The following is an 18965-nucleotide window of genomic DNA, read 5'->3' on the forward strand; positions in this document are numbered from 1 at the left end:
TCTCACATGCCTGAGGAAAAAAAATAGAAATTTGACATTTGATTAATAAAGTACAGTTCTTCCAAATACGTTTTACTTCATCTCATATGACAGTTGACTGCTAGTAGTAACATAAGCGCAAGCGCAGTCATTCAACAAAAAGAAAATCTAATGAAGTACTGGGTGGAAAAAATAATTTGCCTTTGTTGGGAGAGAGGTATTTGTGTTGAGTAATGACCTATGAAACAGTAGCTTCTGCCCAGTTAACCACAAACAATGAAAAAAGTACTACAGGATTAACTGCTTCAGTTGTTAATTTGAGTATCCTGTTTATCGCTTGGAAAATCTTAAGATGATGAACTTGTTTAATAAAACATTAGAATTACACTGGTTTTGAAATTGTTGACTATAGTTTCCAAAGAAGCATATTTTATTTTAGACTTTAAAAAGGCAGTTCCAGAGTTCTGAGCACTGCCGTAATAAAATGGCTGTGACGAAAGCTTGTTCGGCTGATTTCTGGTATAACTAAAAATTCTGTCCTGATGAACTGAATGTCTTGCTCCTGGCAATTCTAACATGACCACATTAGGTTGCCTGCCTCTCCCCAGCCCCACTGAGATTTTTGAAGAAAAGATAACATTGATATTGGTTTCAACCTTTTAGGTGAAAAAGATTTTTTTTTTTTCCTGTAATTGAGAAAGAAATTTAGCATACATTTGACAGCAAAGTAATTCAGATGTGTTTAATGTACTATTATAAAATTCATGTGTTCCTTTGGTACAATTAAGCAATATTATTTATGAAAACAGAATGTTTGTCTCTATATTGATCTCTTGCTGACAAACGAGGAGCCAAAGCCAAAGTATCGATCTCAAATACTTGACAGCTTGAAACGTCAAGCATGGGGACTGACTGTCTGTAATTTCCAAGTCCTCTCTTCTGATTCACAGCCTCATCTTTAAACCCTGAAATGCAGACAGATATCTAAATCTGTGCTACAAGTGTATATGTGATCTTATCACAGTTCACTGTCTAGCCCATGGTAATACAGGTTGAGTCATGTTTGAAAAAAATAAAACTGACACGCACCAAAAGCAAAATCCCCCCCAAACTCCATGCTTGCAGCACTTGTATTTATAGTTCCCTGTTCACTTAAATAGGGAACAAATCATATAGGAGCATTATTTATTCAGTACCTTTAGCAGTAGTGCACTGTCAGCTGTTGGACCTGCCTTTTGGATGGCATATGAAATTGAGATCCTGAACAATGGTAAACAGTCTTGTGCATTTTTCATATGAATAAGGGAATTATCTCTAGGGAGTTTGCCAGATTTTAGTCGGTATGATTATTTTCCACCTACCTACCATTCCCCTGTGTTTTCAGTTGTGCATTTCCATCCACAGATCAGCCTGTCATAGTAATGTTAACTGCAAAATAGCTGCTATGTTTCACCTCAGATATGGCTGTAATTCAGTTATGGATGAATGGCCAATTGTTTTTWTCTTGGACTCGGTTCTTTTACTCTTGAAATCAGAGGGAGTTTTGCCACTGAATTAGAAAGAAGGATCAGGCTTATGATCTGTAAAGTACTTTTAGAATAAAAGTTTCCTTATAAAAATGAATACTGCATAACAAAGAATGAAAATAAAGGAAAAATACTTTTCTAACCCAAGGAAAGGCAGGATTTCTGTAACCCAGATGACCTAATCCTGACAATCCAGTTTGGTGCACATAATTGAAAGAAATTGCATTATTGCGCCTTAGTGAGTTACAACTTATCAGCTGAGCCATGGTAACTGTCCCCTGTGCAATCAGCAAAAAATGTGAAAGGAATCTCTCTTGAACCATTGGCAAAAGGATGTAGATACCATGACTTTAAGCAAGTGAATTTTAGCTTTGGTTAGATGCAGTGTTGTACTTTTTTTTCTGTAGTGAGTGTAAGTTAGAGCATCTGAAAAAAAAAGTTACAACTGGTTCGAGATAGCCTTGCTTTGCTGTCTCATATAGATATGTTTTTTGTCACAAGGTGGCTTATCCATCCTATAAACTAGTCTTTTTCACTCTTCTACTCTAGGAAAAAAAAGTGACTGAAAAATCAAAAAAGTTAATTGAATAGGCTAAGAACTGCAGAACTAACCTAATAGTTGTTTGGCCTGTGTTTCATTGCTCCCTCCCCTTTTTCCCTTCCCCCTTTTGTTTGATTCATGAGTTGTCAGCTTGGATTGTGAGTTCTTTTCCTTTTCACCTGTTTGCAGACTGCCCCGTTCTCAAACAACCCAAGCCTGTTCTTGCGCATGGTGTCTATCACAGATGGGAATTTTACAAGTAGTACTCTGGTTGTAAAAATAATCATCCGCTATTCCTGTAGCCTGCAGAGATCACAGTCAAGATTAGGGCTGCATTTATATTGAATACGGTGGAGTTATGAAGCAGAATGCAGATGATGTCCCACAGCAATTATGGAACAAATAAGGACAAGATGTTGCAAATAGATGCAAAGATGCACAGTGTTGGGATGACAGCAGGAGGGAGTGCAGGTTTGAATGTATTAGCTGCATTTATGGCTGTACTGTTGTTAAAGCAAGTGTGTGCTTCTAAGTTGCTTACTTTTTGTGGAATGAAAGAGCTGCAAATGAAAGTAAACTAGTAATTTTTTTAGCTATTATCTTTAGATAGTAAGCTGTTACCGCAGTAGGTCTTACTAGATCTGAACAAATTTAAAGACAGGACTGTGCAAGCTGACTGAGAGAGAATATTATATGTAGAAAGAACAGGGAGGGGGTGCAAAGCACAAAAATTACTGTGGTAGAATATGCATGGACAAYTGCCACCATTGGCATTGTGATGGAAATCTGTAAAAGGGGTGTACATTTTATCTAGATACTTCAGGTCTCCTATGCTGTTAGTATTTGTGCTATATTACTTATATAAGAATATTTAAAATTGTTTTGTAATGCTTCAGTTTTTAAAAACTGTTTTCAAAGTATGTCTTTTGAAACTAAGCAGTATTTATTCTCTGGTATACTGAACATAATGTTGTACCTTCCACAGCTAATACTCAAGATGCTCTTGGAATTTCTAATGTTGGATTTCAGGAATGAACTCAGCCTCATCTTTATATATGTTCAAGTGGCAGCCTTGGGCAATCTCCATCTGTCAGATAATTATTCTACTTTAGCTACTCATTTCTCCAGATTTTTAAAAGCTTTGCCTCATATCATCCTAAAATTATCTATATGCTTGCAAAATGGAATGTAAATGTCGCCTTGCATGTTTCGTAGACCCTGCTTCTTTTTCGTGARCTTGCTGCTTTCTTAAAGTAGTCTTTCCAGTTGCTAATGTCAGCTATCATTATAATTATCCATTCTGTTAAAGATCAGTTCCTTGCCTATTCCTATCCATAGATGAGATCAAGAAAAGCTCCCAAATACTGTACAGCTCTAAAATTTGCTTATTTCTTGTGCACCACTCTCTCCTATTATACATTTAGATAAATATTTTATTCTAAATTTCCTGTTTGGCCATGTAGCTTATATTTAGGGGTACAGAAATACTGCTTGATGGACTATGTGTGTATAGGGTGAAGTAACATGAATCAAAATAATGAAAAGATTTCTTCATGGTTTTGATGTACAAAAACAGCACTGATGAGGCTTTTCACTCACATGGAACAAATAAACAATGGAGAACTCATGGAGTGAGTGGGATCCTCAGTAGTTTACCTGGCAATGTTTTGTGATTACATTTCCCAGATAGATACTTGGTATGCTTTAGCCTGACCACTACCTTTGAGCAGTTTCACCAGAAATCTCTTGGACCATAGCAGTGCTATGCTGCTTTAGTGGCAACCTCTCTGCTATATTTAACCCATCTTATAACAGCTTCTCCTATATGAATGCTAATTAGGAGATAAGTGTTAGTGACTAAATTAAAGTTTTACAATCAGTTTTGCATTAAGCTCGTCAGGATCCCAAATATTTGGTTTATATATGTGTCCAGTTGCAGGGAGATATGAACAACATCTGATGTTTTAAGCTTCCCATTATGTATTTTCTTATTATACCTTCTTAATAATTTTACAGATCTAGCCATGTTCCTATACTAATCCATACATGTTAATAAAATTATGCCCTCTTAAAATAACAATTGAAATAAACAGCTATATTTACATCTGGGTTATGGGAGAAGGTGTGCCATCTGCAAAAAAGCAACTGGAATGCCCAGAGATCTGCTGTGGAATGTGTGGCCGAATGGTCCAAAGCTGCTGGATCAGGATCAGAGGTAAGGCCAACAGGGGAGTTAGCATGGTAGAGTTCTGCTACAGACCACCCAGTCAAGAGGAAGAAGGAGACAAAGCCTTCTTTAAACACCTGGAAGAAGCCTCATGACTGCTGACATTCATACTCATGGGGAGCTTTAGTTACCCAAACATCTGTTGGACAGGCAACATGGAAAGGCATGAGCAGTCCAGATTTCTGGATTGTGTCAAGGATAATTTTTTGACATAGGTGTTGGGTGAATCAACCAGGGGAGACTATCTGCTGATCTTGCTATTCATGAATAAGGAAGAATTGGTTGGGAAATTGAAGGCTGATGCCAACCCTGGCTAAACAACTGTAAGATGGTGAAATCTGAGAGAGAAGTGAGGAAGGTAGGCAGTAGGGTAATGACTTTGGGCTTCAGAATAGCTGTCTTTGGCTTTTTCAGGGAACAGGTAGGTAGTATCCCATGGTGGGTTGCCCTAAAGGGCAGAGAGGCCCAGGAGAGCTGATTCGTCTTTAAGGATAGCCTTCTCCATGCATAAGGGCCCACCTTTCCAGTGTKCAGGAAGTCAAGCAGGTATGGCAGGAGGCTTGGTTGAATGGGGAATTCCTGACTGAACACAAACACAGAAAGGAAGTGTATTACAGGTGCAAACAGGGACAAGCAACCTTGGAGAATGTAAAAACAGTGTTTGAGTGTATGGGGAAGGAATTAGGAAAGCCAAAATTCAGCTGGAGTTGAGAATAAGTGAAGGGCAACAGGAACGGCTTCTGTAGGTACGTAGGCAGTAAAAGAAAGATTAAGGAAAATGGCCTGCTGATGATGCAGTGGGAGACCTAGTTACCAAAGATATAGGAAAGCCTGAGGTACTCAGCCTTCTTTGCRTTGGTCTTGACTGGCAAGGTCTTCTCTCAGGCCTGTCTTTGAGGTCCCTGAATCTCATGGCAAAGTCTAGGGAAGTGAAGTACTACCATCAGATGAGGAAGTTCAAGTTAGGAACTACTTAAGCAAAGTGTACAAACATAAGTCCATGGAACCAGATGGGCTGCTTTTTGTCATCTTCAAAGGCAAATGTCAAACCCATCTTCAAGAAGAGCCAGAAGCATCTGGGAAACTACAGGAAGATTATGAAGCAAATCATCCTGAAAGCCAAATCTATGCATGAGAAGGACCAGAAAGTGACTGGGAACAGTCAGCATGGTTTATCAAGAGCACATCATGCTTGACCAATCTAATTGCCCTCTATTATGAGAAATCTGCTCTGTGAACAAGGCAAGAGCAATGGAAGTTGTTTACCTTAGCTTTAGACAGACCTTCAGCATGGTTCCCCATAGTGTCATCATAGCCAAATTAGTGACATATGGGCTGATTAAGTGGACTACAACGTGCACCTCCAGTCATTGTCTGGATTGCCAATCTCAAAGAGCAGTAGTCAGCAAAGTCCAACTGGAGGCCAATTTTGAGTGATGTTCCTCAGTGGTTGATAGTGAGACTGAGTATATTGTCTGACGTCTTCATTAACAACCTTGCTGAGGAGACAGACTGCACCTTCAGAAAGTTCATGCATGACACCAAATCATGAGAAGCAGCTAATTCAATGGAGAGCATGGCTGCTATTCAGAAGGACCTCAGGAGGCTGGAGAAATGGATTGAACAGAAACTTCAACAAAGGCTAGTGCTAAGAGCTTCGCCTAGGACAGAATAACCCCATGCAATAGTATAGGCTGGAGATTGACTGGCTAGAAAAGAACTTGGGGTCCTGGTGGACAAAGTTTTGAAAATAGATCAGCAGTTTGCCCTTCTGGCAATGAAGGCCTGCTGTGTACTGGGCTGCAGGTGGAGAGAAGTGATTCTTTGCCTCTATTCAGCATTTGGGAGACTGCATCTGGAGTAATCTCTCCAGTTCTTGGCTCCCCAGTATCAGAAAGACATTGATGCACTGGAGTGAGTCCAGTGGAGCTCCACTGAGATTGTGAAGGGACTGGAGAACATGACATACAAGGACAGGCTGAGAGAACAGAGTTTGTTCAGCCCAAAGAAGAGAAGGATAAGTGATATTTTATTGTTGTCTACAACTACCTAATGGCAGGTTATAGAGAAGATGGTGCCAGGCTTCTTAGAGATGGGCATTAAAAGCATGAAAAGTAAAGGACACAAATTGTAGAAGGAGATGAGAAATTCTTAATGATGAGTAGGTTGCCAAGAGAAGTTGTGGAGTCTCCATTTTGGAGATATTCAGAAGTTGACTGCATATGACCCTGAACAACCTAATCTAACTTTGAAGTTGGCCCTGCCTTGAGCATGAGGCTGAACCAGATGACCTTCAAAGGTCCCTTCCAATCAGAATTATTGTACTATTATCTGCATGATGATCAAATGTGATATATTTTGCACATAAAATGGAAGCATTAGACATCTAAATCTTTTAAAACATTTTTTTCYTTCTTCATGCTTTCTTTTCTGTATATAGAGATTTTTCAGAATACTTACTGTACCTATATTTAATTTACAAATTTGAGGTTTATCCTTTCAGAGAAGATTTTTAAGTTGCAAAATAAAATAACGTGTATTTTTCATAATGGGGAATTTGATATTGTTCTATGTTATATGCTGTAAAGATTTGCCAGACGCATCATTTAAAGACTGTCTAATTTAAATAGGGAAAATGTTCATCTTCCTTTGCTATAGTTTGAGGAATAAATATGCTGCTCTCAGACTTACTGAAATTCAGTTGTGAACATATTTTTCTTTTGAACCAGTATAAATTAACTTTTTAAATTATGGAAGTTAATAGAAGGTATTGGTGATGGATTTTGGCATTAATAAAGCTCATTTTACATCCTCTTCAAAGTGTTTTAAGTCTAGATTTGATTATTCAGTATTAACTTCTTTGAAATGCATTTTTGCATGTAGTATCTTTTTGTTCTTCTTCAGACCAGGAGTATTTGCTAGATTTTGTGAATATGCTATAAATGATAATTTAGAGTATTTTCTTCTGCATTAATTGCCTATATCATCAGTTAATATTTGGACTTTTTCTTTTTTAGTTTGTTGCTTAGCAAGAGATTTTATTGACAGTTTTCCTGAGTTTACAGATTGGTGCATTTAAAAATGCACCATGCCTGTAATTGGAAAAGAGCATTAGTATAGAACTATTGTAAACCTCTAATGTAATAAAATTGAGTGTTTCGCCATGGTATTTGGAATTAAAGAAACATGTATTTAAAAAAAAAAAGCCCAAACTCAGATGACTTCCTTGCATACTGTTGTATATTTGAAAGAAGAATAAAGCAAACTTAGAGGAGAAAAAAAAATCACCATGCTAGAGCTGGACAACAGCCTGGAGAATAAAAGATATTTCTACATGTGTTGTACTCTTCGTCGGTCTTACTCTGAACGTTTTATTATTTTCTGATAATACCAAACACAAATCATAAAAGAATAGATATAAGTACTAAGTAATGAATATATTAAAGATAAAAATTAATTCTTGGCAATCATAACTTCAAGAGTACTGCTCAGTTTGCTTTGATACCATCAAAAAAACTGTTTTGAAATTGGTTTTGAAAACAGAAGCCCAGCTTTTTTTGTCTTACTGAATTCCCAAGTACTTAGAATCAGCAAAGCACGTCAACAAAATAAATGACACTGATACAGGTTGTTTGCATTTCTGCCACTACAGTGTTATCAATATGGCATGCATGCCACTGTGATGTTCTAAAACACAGGGAGATTATCAGCAGTTTCACCTTCTCTGTTCCATAGCCAAGAGAAACTCGTAGTACATATGCTTATCTTAAAACCTCAGAGACATTAGAAAAGAAGCTTATGTAATTATTTTTAGAATAATTGTCCAGTGTCTCTGATTTTATAGGGTTTCCAGTTGTGATGATTGATAAAATGTCTGTTCATTATGAGTTTGGTTTTTGCTTTTTTTTTTTAATTTAGCATTTTTAGTGACATTGACCTTCTGAGGAAATAAATTAGCTTTTTAATATCTGTTTCTTTAATGACTTAGGATCTACCATAGATTTGGTAACTCACACTTGCCATCTCTTTGGCTAACACCCAGCTTGTAGTTTTTTTCTAAGAAAATGTGTTCATCCCATTGTAGAAACGCATTAAAGTCAACGAGACAGACTATATGCACACGTATCTGTGGGAGACCAGTTTGATTCMATGGTAACGAAGGATCCATTTTGTTACTTATCTAATAGAGGAAAGAACAGGAACTCCTGGGTATGGAGCTTGTGTGCATAGCGCGCTTTGATGGGAAGTATCTAAATGCCTTGCGAAAAGTCATCAATAGTTCTCATTAGAGACCTGGTACATCTGACAACAGGTGTAAGCATGTCATCCTATCAGAGGTTTTTAAAAAGGCCAATATTCCTTATTTTGATACCTTTTATGTTGCTGCTTGCTTGATTTTTACCAAGAGGTCTTATGACAGTGATTGTGAAGTGCCAGGTTTTGTATTGAATTTTATTATGAAATCAACTTCAGTGCTTTTATCTTAAACACAAGGAAGATGTGTTGATTCACAGGACCTCCTTCATTTTTTGCATCATTGCGTATGTGAGAAATAAGTTCTTTTTTGAATTTTGAAACCCAAACTTCCAAGATTCTAAGCTGCTTCAGCTTTCAGTGAAAAGAATCAGATTTTTTTTTATTTATAAATATATACACCTATATGCACGTATATATGTGTGTATATGCATACACATGCATACGGAGGTGACAGCTGCTTCATTCTGTTATAAAATTAAAAACACAATCAAACTGTAAAAGAATCCCTTTGGCTCATATAAATCAAAACAAAAGTCTTCTCTTTTTTCCTCATATTTACATACGAGAAACCTGTCCTTCTTTCTTTGTAATTTTTGTTAATTTTAAAAACTATCTATTTTATTAAATCAGACTTTGTTTCTTCCAATTCTTAGCTCTTGAAAATTTTCATATAAGTATCTTTCTTAACCAGACATTCTTAACTTCTCCTTTTTGTTTTTGTTTTCTGCTTATACAATACGGCTTGCAGCATGTATGGATTTTTTAATGCTTCAGTCTTTAAGCTAGGTAACTAACTTATTCTGCATCTGTACTCTAACACTAAATATTCCATCACTAGCTTATGAATGATAGGAAAGTTGTATATCACTACCAGAGAAACAAATCACAGTATGATGCTCTCTCTGCTTTGCAGGTATAAGCTGAGTAGATTTTTTTTATTGTCTAACCATAAAATTTATAGTCAAGGAGATACAAAAGCATATAAAGTATTGGGATTTTTAGAGACAATTCTAATGTTCTTGAAAGATTAAAAGCACCCTTATTCATATTCTAGTCTTTGTACCTGTTACTGTCAGGCTTCCTGCTCTCTGAGTGACACAGTAAGAAGTTTATGTTACACAGTTCTAATGAAGCAGCTATTGCATGCTGCCCAAAAGCATTGCATTTGTTATATCAGGTTCTAAGATGGGAAAAATGAAGTCCAAAGTTAACAGGAAACTTGGGGTAACATGCCATGTTAGTAAGAAAAGAAAAAAAAAAAAATCCTGTCTTCAGCTGTACCCAGCAGATGGCATTTTTTCCCTTATAAGTACTGAATATTTTCAAAGCTATAATCTTTGTATATTTTCATACTTAAAAATTAAAACTTTTTCACAAAGTATTAAAAGTTTCCACTGTGGGCAAATATTTAGCAGTGGATTATGACTGAAATACAATGTGTATACCTGTAATTACAGGATACTTTAGAGAAGATTGAAATGAGGAGAATGACGTAGCAGAGTGAACTTGATTTCCTTCCTCCCCCTGCAAGTCTGCATATCAAAACCATCATCTGTCCCAAATATTTATAATAGTATTTCACTTTTCTGAGGAATGTTAAAGCAGTGAATCTGAAATGCTCCGACTTTTTATGCTTTTATTAAAGAGTACAAAGTTCTACTAAAAATAGACATTCAAATATAGGAGATCACAGCATTTGGGGAGTTCAGAACAGATGAACTCAGGAGTGAACTGGATAAGTCCTATTGAAGTCTCTGAATTATTCTCTCCCCTTCAGAAGGGAAAATTCATTATGAGCATAATTAACCCTTCTCAGCTACTATAATAGTGACACTTCTGACGTCTTAATTTAAGTTGACAATGATCTCTACAAAGATCTGATTCTGAACTCGCTATTCTTCTTTCTACTCTCATTCAAGAAGAAAAATGGAAGTGTCTCTGAAGACTCACTGACCAAGATGCATGTACTTGCATTTCTGCACAATAATCTCTTCAATAAAAATCTTCATGTTTTACTTATGTGTTAAGAAAAGTGTGTTTCGAAAGATGAATTGTGTATCTGGATAAACTAGATTGATTTTTGTCTTTAGAGGAGATAATGGTAAGACATACAAATACTTTCTTCCAGCTGAGGCATGTAATAAATATGGTTTGTTTTTTTTATAGCAAAAGTATTAAACTTCAATTATTTGAATTATGTCATTAAAGACTAGATGATTAAAACTGGGCATTTTCTTCTTTACTCAATCTTAAAAAAGGGTCTGATGAATGTTTTTTGCCCAAACCATGATAATCTCTGTTGTTTACCTTAGTTTCTATTTTATGTTAAAAATAAAAGGGAGCTATTATTACATAAGTTAAAAATTCTTTCATGTATCATTTGCGAATTATTCTCTGTATGATACTGAGAGATCTGCACTACAGTAGAATTTTCCAAATGTTTTCTAAAGATATGCTGCCTCTGTCAGAGCTAATATTAAGGCTCTTTGATGTCATTTGACTGGTTAATTTTTGTGGTTTCATAGAACATGTAGAGGCAAGAGGTGCACCTGTATTCAGTCTGTGGCAAAATGAGAGTCCAGTGCTTTAGCCTTGCAAAACACTGTCATTTGGGTAAAAATAAATTGATACAGGGTATGGCATGCTTTAAAGGTGTTGGACAAATAGCTTGCTTTGTTAAGGAAGGTTACTAGACAAACCTGAGGAAGAGGAATGACCCCTAACTAGTACAGTTGAGGCTTTCTTTTACAGAACTAATATTGAAATTATACAGAGTTGTCTGTTCTGTTGCTTTCTGTTACGTAGACTGAGGATCGTTCATTTCCCTAAGGATTTTATATAGCATTTGGTCCAAACTTGTGTTTATTGCGAGAAGCAGTGTTATGAAACTGATGATTCTTTTTAAATGAAAGCTACGTACAGAAATATTTTTAAAGAATTCAGAAATCCACAGCATTTAAATGCTATAGATATGGACTTTGCAGAGTGCCTTTTCTGTTGCTGTTTTTAGCAAGGGAATATTTAAACAGTGCAGTATAGTTCAGTACTTTTGTTTAATTTAGAAGATATATCTTCATTATAGCTCAACCTAAATTATTCCTTTGATTCATTAAAGTTGAATTTCTTTCAAGACAAAGTGCATAGAAGATGTTGTGATAGAAGGAGAGGTAGATGTGATAAAAGGGCAAGAATATAATGGTAAAAACCTTAAGTTAACTCTTTTGATGTAGTAGTTCCAGGATTACAGGTAGTTTCTAAACTTAAAGTGGGGCAGAGGGGAATCAACTTCATACGTTTTTTAGACTGAATGGGTTTATGAAGCTCTAAAACAGCAAGTTTGTCAACAAGAGAAGTTCATGGTTTTTTTGTGTGTGTGTTCTTTTTGACCAAAAAAAAAATCCTTCTGAAGTTTAATTACCAAGGGGACCTCTAAAGATGGAAATGCCATGCAGAAGATATGATGTTAGCAGTGAGAAAGGATGACTTAGGGGAATGGTGGGGAGGGGGGGCTGTTCCAGTTACTATCTCTAGAGAGCTATCTTTGACCTCATTTTGGACAATCTGTCTATTTACTGGTAGCTGCAGCAGCTTTCTCCTCAAGTTTGCCTACTTAAGACCCCCTCACCCCCATCCCCATGAATGCTGATGCTCTGTAGATACCTGCCAGGCTCTACGTAAGGAAAGTCTACTGATAAACTTTGTGCGTAGGTGGGTTTTGTTTTAAATTGGTGAATGGAGGAAGGATAAGATGTAGTTGAGGAGACCAGCCCTTGTTTCAGCTGCTGTGAAAACTAGGACTGGCTTGGATCTATAGAACTGACTGGGATATTGGGGCAATTGCAGAAAATTTGTTTGGGCCGTGTGCACGACCTTCAAAAAGTTGAGTTAAGAATTTTGCAATGCACGAGCTCTAAGATATGAGCTTGCACCCCGTTTCCACACTTGGACTCCTTTAGCCTGGGTGTCTCCATAACAGCTTAGAGAAGAAGAATGCTGTAGCTCATCTAAAAAACTCTTCCTCCTCTGTTCTAGTATTAAGAAAAATACTTTTCCATTCCTTGCATTTAGTTTTCAAATGTCAAACACAGTAATTACATTCTGTCTTAGTCTTGAGTGATCTGTGCTTGAATTAAGTTACTATTTGCTGTCTGATAATTTTTCTTAGCCATAATAACAAGGTGGAGTTGAAGGTAGCTTCAAAGAAGGGAATAGCTTATTTAATTTTTAAACAGATAAAGGATTTCTCTAAAAGAACAATTAAAACTTGATTTTGCAGCATTTATATTAATTGTCATCTGATAGATATTCTTTTACTGATTCAGGAAAATAAGTGTGTGCTCATAAAGTAAATCTAGAGTTAATTCTTTCTCTGCTTAACAATAGAGCGTTTTATATCAATCATAGATAAATCTTCCTATGTAAGTGCTGGCTGTAAAAAAACAATATTATGAGTTTGAAATTAAATCCATTAGACAAAAAGTATAAAATTATAGGGACTGCCAAAGTAGTCACATTGTCACTAGGCCATACACTTAAAATGCATCAAAAGAACATTATGGTTGCAGCATTCAAAAACACTGGAATTCCTCCCAAAAGAATCAACCCCAGGGGCTCTGCATTACTTGTGCTGGAACAGTTAGAGCCAAAGCACAGATCTGTAGTAGCTGAGTAAATGGAATAACTTCTACCACACCTAAATTGCAGTTCTCTGAGGAGACCAGGTTGTAAAAGGAGATATGAGACACTTTGTTGTTGGGTTTCCTAGCTGTTATAAAACTTGACAGCAGGGATGTGTTAAAGTGTAGGTTTCCCATAATCCGTTACAGGAATGTGCTCTACAAGTTTGCCCTTTTTCTCTCTTCATTTCTGAGATACTGTCCTCATATAGACTCACAATATTTGTGTTCCTGCTGAAGTTTCATTCCTTCTCCTCTCTTCCTTTCTCTCCTCCAAATTTTCATGCAAATTTTCATGCAAATTGTCAGCGTTGGTGTCACAGTAAAAGTGATTATATTTTATTTGCTCTCGGTTGCTACTCTGACATGATTAAAGTCCTGGTTAAAATGCATAGGATTTCCATGAAATAACTGAAATTGCATTCTTATATACCAGTTGCTATGTTTGTCTGTGATGGTCTGAAGATGTCGGTGAGACCAGATACATAGGAAAAAGTAATAGCTTTTACTAAACCCATCTGATATATTTTAAAAACAGACAAATTTGGAGACATCAAAGCCTTTCTTCAGGCTTAAAATGAATTTGCATGCTCCAGTCCTCCTTCTTCACAGCTGTATCAGTTAGTTTAATAGAATGTACAACTTTTTCCTGCAGACCTTGTCTTATCTTAAATCAGACCTGAATTCACAGTGTTTAGTGATGTTCACAGTGTTTATAATGAATAATGTGATTTTTTTTTTCTGCAACATCTGGAATTATTTGGAATAAACTATATACCTAAAAAGGCTTATTATCTGTGCAGGTAATTTATCATACTGCCAAGAGAATCTTCTACTTGGAAAATCAAAATATACTGAACAATCTTACACTGGTGTTCTAGCAAGCATTTTGATAAGGGTAAAATATAGTCCAAAAGGACATGCAAAATTGCTTGCAGTAAAAAAAAATGATGTCTTGGAGGCACATTGCAAAAAGAAAAAAAAATGCTTTACTGTACATTTGTTAATTAATACCTTAATAATTTATGTTACATAAATCTTCTCAGAACTAGATGAGGAAGAGACAGAGCCAGGTCATCCTGGTACCAGTTAAATCAGTAGTTATCAGCCAGGGACTGGAAGTAACTAATTTTTTGTCTGCTTAGTTAATGTTTAATCATTGTTGCTCTTTTGCTTCTGCCCTACGTAATAAAAATGCATAATTGAGGACAGTAAATTAAAAGATGCTCTCTTTCTGTAATAATAATATAGCAATTTTTATGAAGAATTCAATATTTCCTACGGTTCATAGGAAAGATATATTTTTGCAAGTTGCTTATCATCCAGTGCCCAGCTTCTCTTGCTTTTTAGAGAGCACGTCACAAAATAGGTTAATCATTTTAAGTCTATAAAACTAGCATTGAAAAAGAAGAGATTAGGAATACTGATAGTATATGAAAAATTTACAAAATGGTTCTCTTAGACCAAAAATTTTGTAGAGGCAGCTCATTGTTACATGCTTTCTTTGCTTTGATTATATTTTCTCTATGTTCATCTTCATTATATACTTGTTGCAAATGACCTTGAAAAATGGTGGATTTTTTGTTTGTTTGTTTTAATTCTCACTTTTTATCTATATCTGACGTGCAGGGGGTTTTGACTGATTTACAGTTGGTTGTTCTTTGCCACTTTGTTTAGAAATACAAAATTACAATGCGCGGGGGGGAAGATTGCTTTGGAGATGGCCTGTTACAGCCCATTTGTCTTCACCTCTTATGAGACATGCTCATACACACATTTTGGCTGCAAACGAAAGATCATGATGCTTGCTGGTGCTGTTACTTGGAGCACGCAAACGGAAGCAAGCAGATCTGGCTGCAGGAGAGAGCTCTCATAGTATTTGTGACCTTTGAGGTGACTGTAGCCCCGCGTGCCTGGAAAGGAAGAGCATAGCTAGTGCCATGTGTGTTATGGTAGCTGTCTCCAATTTCTATTTCCAAGGAGATCGTGGCTGCTCAGGAGAGACTGGAAGAGCCAGTCTCAACCTGTGAGCCTTTGCTGCGTGTGGAGCGGAGGCAGATCCTGGGCTCTGGGAGTGCTCAGGCAGCACAGAGGGGCCGCGGGTTTTAGGGGGAGTGCTATTGCTCCTTTCGTTAGGATTATCTGAGAAGTTTTGTTGTTCTTAGTCTGTTCGCTAACTGCCCTCTATTTCTTATCATTGCCTAAGCTGCCGTTTTCCCAGTGCATTCCCCGCTCCCGTCCGAGCAGCTCCAAGGAATTTCCAGAAAAGCCTGTTTCCCCTCCCTCAATTCGAGACCCGTAGAATAAATGGTGCTCAAGTTGGAGAAAGAAGAAGGAGGGGGGGCACAAAATGTATTGGAAGGGGAGAATCTTCTTTAAAAGCCTGTAGAAAACAAAACCGGGAACCAACAGATTAGAGGAGCTGCTGTGTGTTAAAGCTGGAAGTAAAGAAAAGGAAGAGACATAGAGAAAGTGGTAACTGGAAATGTGGCACTTCTGAAGTGAAGCAGAGCACCCAGATATCAGAGCAGTGGTTTCCCTTATAGAGAAGGCAACCTTACAGGTAAGGATACTGGTTTCTGAGCAGAGCAATACACCAGAGAAGCAGTACAGCTTTGCTGTGGATGCCTTCCAAATCACAGATGCAATAATCAGTATTACAGTGTTGGTAATGAGTATTACAAAGGTAATGATCCTCTCTGACACTCAGGAAAATTCTTCAAGTGTGTTTCTTAATACTACAGAATTTTCTGAATCCTACAGAATGCAGAATACTTCGTTCTCCATTTCTTACTACCTGAAGAATTCCTGTAAAAGAGGAGTTCATTAAAAGGTCATATAATGAATAAGCAGAGGAACTTAATTTGTAAAGAAAAGAGATAAAAGTGAAGATTTTAGAGGAGTTCATGAAGTCTCTAACAGTCTTTCTGCCTTTTTTGGGTGGTAGATTTGTTTGTAACAGATGGGGGTGGTTTTTTTGAGTTCTGCTGGTGGCGCTTGTGTCTGGGTAGGTGATGGTCGTGTGTGCATCATACCCGCTTTGAAAGAAAGAATTCTTTGTCTGTTTTGTGCTTCACTTTGGGATTGCAGTCTCCATAGTCCCACATGAACTCATACCTAAATGCTTCTTAGGCTGTAATTCAATCATTGTTGTGGTTGTACATGATTAATTAATAAAGTATTTATTTTGAATAAATCATTAAAGTGATGTGGGGAGTCAGGAAGAAAAGAAATTGCTTAGAGTGCTCTGGTAATGCACATGCATATGGCTGAGAATGCTCTTTCATGATGCCTTCCCACTGAGGATCTGCAGTAGGAATGTGGGAGTTTTCGTACTGATTATATCTGTGATCCACCTATACTAGAGAATTTTATATCCTCTACTGTTTTTTAAAGAGAATTTGTTAATGCTCTGTATATTTTTATTATGCATCTGCATGTTCAATCCTTTCTATTTTACCATAGCAGCATCAATGAGCTCCAGTCTAATTATGTGGTTTGTGATGGAAGTATTTATCAGATTTGACTTCTCCTTCACTCAGCCACTCCTTGGTCTTTTGTTTTGAGAAAGGAGGTATAGAGCACCTGATCAATCTTTATTTTGCTCTGTATTGTCAAAAGGATACTGGTGCCAACTGATTTACTTAGGAGACCTTGTTATGCTTAAGAGTAGTTTACAGTGTTTTCTCTGAAAAACTTTTGCATGCATAATTCATCAAATTTTTGATATATGGTAGAGTTGCCTCCGCAGGATACAGAAGTGCCTTTTCCTTATTGTAGAGAAGTTCCTTCTAAATTTGGCCAACCTGCAGAATGGCCTTTTCATTTCACGTAGAAGAGCTAACAGCCAAAGTTGGGGACTGCCGTGTGGTTGTGCCACCATTGGGACAGAGCACTGGGAACAGCAGAAAGCTGTTGGAGCAGCTGCACTGGCAAATGAAGGGCAGAAGGGTAGAGATTACAGCCAGATGAGACCATCGCATCACAGCTTTTCTGCCACTGCTTTGTCATGGTTTTTCGGCAATAACAATCTGTGTTAAAACTGCTGAATGTTTCAGTTTTCAACTCTGCTCCGGTGATATGAATAGTTGTGCAGAACATAATTTTTTTTTTAATAGAAAAAGCAAGGACAAAGCAATGGCAAAAACTCTTGTGGAAAGAATGTTCACTTAGCTTCAAAGTCAAGCCTTTGAATAATAGGAAATAGCTGAATTCTAGTTGCCAGGTTTGTATACATTATAATACAGTCCTTAATTAAATGAAGTAGGTTCCTTTCCCTAAGTCATATTCACAGGAGCACACATCTTTCATTGCAGAGGAAAGCAGAGTTAAGGTTGCATGGGTGATTTTAAATATGGCATCAGCTCTCTTTCAAATTGATGAACTTTGTAATCTAGCTGAAGTTGCCTGCATTTGCTTCATGACTTGCTTCATCAGCAGACTTTGTTCACGACTTTTCAGATTACTAATAAATATATTAAAGTCTGCTGTGTAGATTGAATAGTCACTTGGCCTTTGCCAAGATGAAAACTGACCATTTATTCTGCCTTTCCAGTCTCCTAATCAGGCTTTGATCCATAACAGTAAGTAGCTTCTTATATATAAAAGTACTTACTGTCTAGTTTTGGGTGGGTTTTTTTAATAAATTACGGTGGGAGACTGTAGCAGAAGCCTTTTGGCCATCTAAATTAATTATGTCAGTGTGTTGCTGCCTCCCCACCTCCTCTTTTTAAACACTTTTTCACTGAAATGATCAAAAGAAAGGCGGATGCGGCCACAGCATGAATGCAGGGGATGTGCAGCCCTACATGGCCAAGGTAGGCATGCTGAACCACACTGTACTAAAGATTAGGACTCCCAGCTCCTAACAGAAGTTTGTGGAAATTAGCCTGTTTACATGTTAAAGACTGATGGCATAGTTTTACTAGGATTTCAGAGCCTTCATATGAAGCTCTTTTGGAAATCTTGGATATGTAGCATCTGGGTTTAGTGATTTATTTCACCTTAATTATCAATTTATGCCCAGCTTTGCTTTTAATACCTCCATTTCTGCTGGCATTTCATTTTTGGTTACTGGAAGTATATGGTCCTGACTAGATGTCTTTGTAAATTTTTTGCAGTGGAAGCAAACAGATCAGTTAGCTTTTCACCACTGTCCCTGTTTTCATTAATTGTTCCTTGTAGTTCCACATGATCAAGTGAATCTACTGAATTTTTTACAAGCTTTGTGCTTGGATATACCTGAGATTTTTATTTATTTATTTTTTATTTTTTTTGCCTTGGCCCCCTTGTTTCTTCTTTATCTATTTGCTAATAGAAAACTATTTTTCTCATGTAGCTTCCGAGACACTTTTAAAATGTCTTTATTACAACTTTGGAACCTCTGTAACTAGACTCCTTGTTTTATTGTAATCTCCTGTTGTAAAGTTTAGTGTCACAGTGTCAATTTTTACCTTAATTCTCTGTGTTGAATTTGCTAATATTGTGGTCTGTGTTACTTCAAAAGATGGTCAAGCAGACAGGACGCTAGGGCCAAACTAGAATGTGGATTTACAGTTCAGCTAATCTGCTGCTGGTGTATGTGAGTGCTCTTATTTTGTGGTATGTAGATAAATCTGTGCAGAGTTGCTGCACAGTCTATGTCACACAGGATGTCTTTTGTAAAATTGGGAATAGTGCCTCCTTTTTCCTAACTCCTGCCCTATGTTTCAGTGAGACAAAAGGCCTGATATTCAGAAAGAAAAACTGAGGTTTACTCT

General features: G+C 37.0%; 1 protein-coding gene across 4 annotated transcripts in view; it reads left to right on the forward strand.

Annotated features, from left to right (window-relative positions):
* RNGTT (RNA guanylyltransferase and 5'-phosphatase) overlaps positions 1 to 18965 on the forward strand; it is a 197543-nt gene that overhangs the window by 135834 nt on the left and 42744 nt on the right. The window contains exon 15 of one of the 4 annotated variants that reach the window (XM_026084501.1): positions 2236 to 6728. The exons of the other annotated variants lie outside the window; for them this stretch is intronic. Within the exon in view, the coding sequence (XP_025940286.1) occupies positions 2236 to 2323 (88 nt within the window). The 3' untranslated portion in view covers positions 2324 to 6728. Of the gene's footprint in view, positions 1 to 2235; positions 6729 to 18965 lie in introns of those variants that run through there. 4 annotated transcript variants of the gene reach the window in all.

This window comes from Apteryx rowi, unplaced genomic scaffold (genome assembly GCF_003343035.1).
Source record: "Apteryx rowi isolate R43461 unplaced genomic scaffold, aptRow1 scaffold_643, whole genome shotgun sequence".
In the NCBI taxonomy this organism is placed as follows: domain Eukaryota; kingdom Metazoa; phylum Chordata; class Aves; order Apterygiformes; family Apterygidae; genus Apteryx; species Apteryx rowi.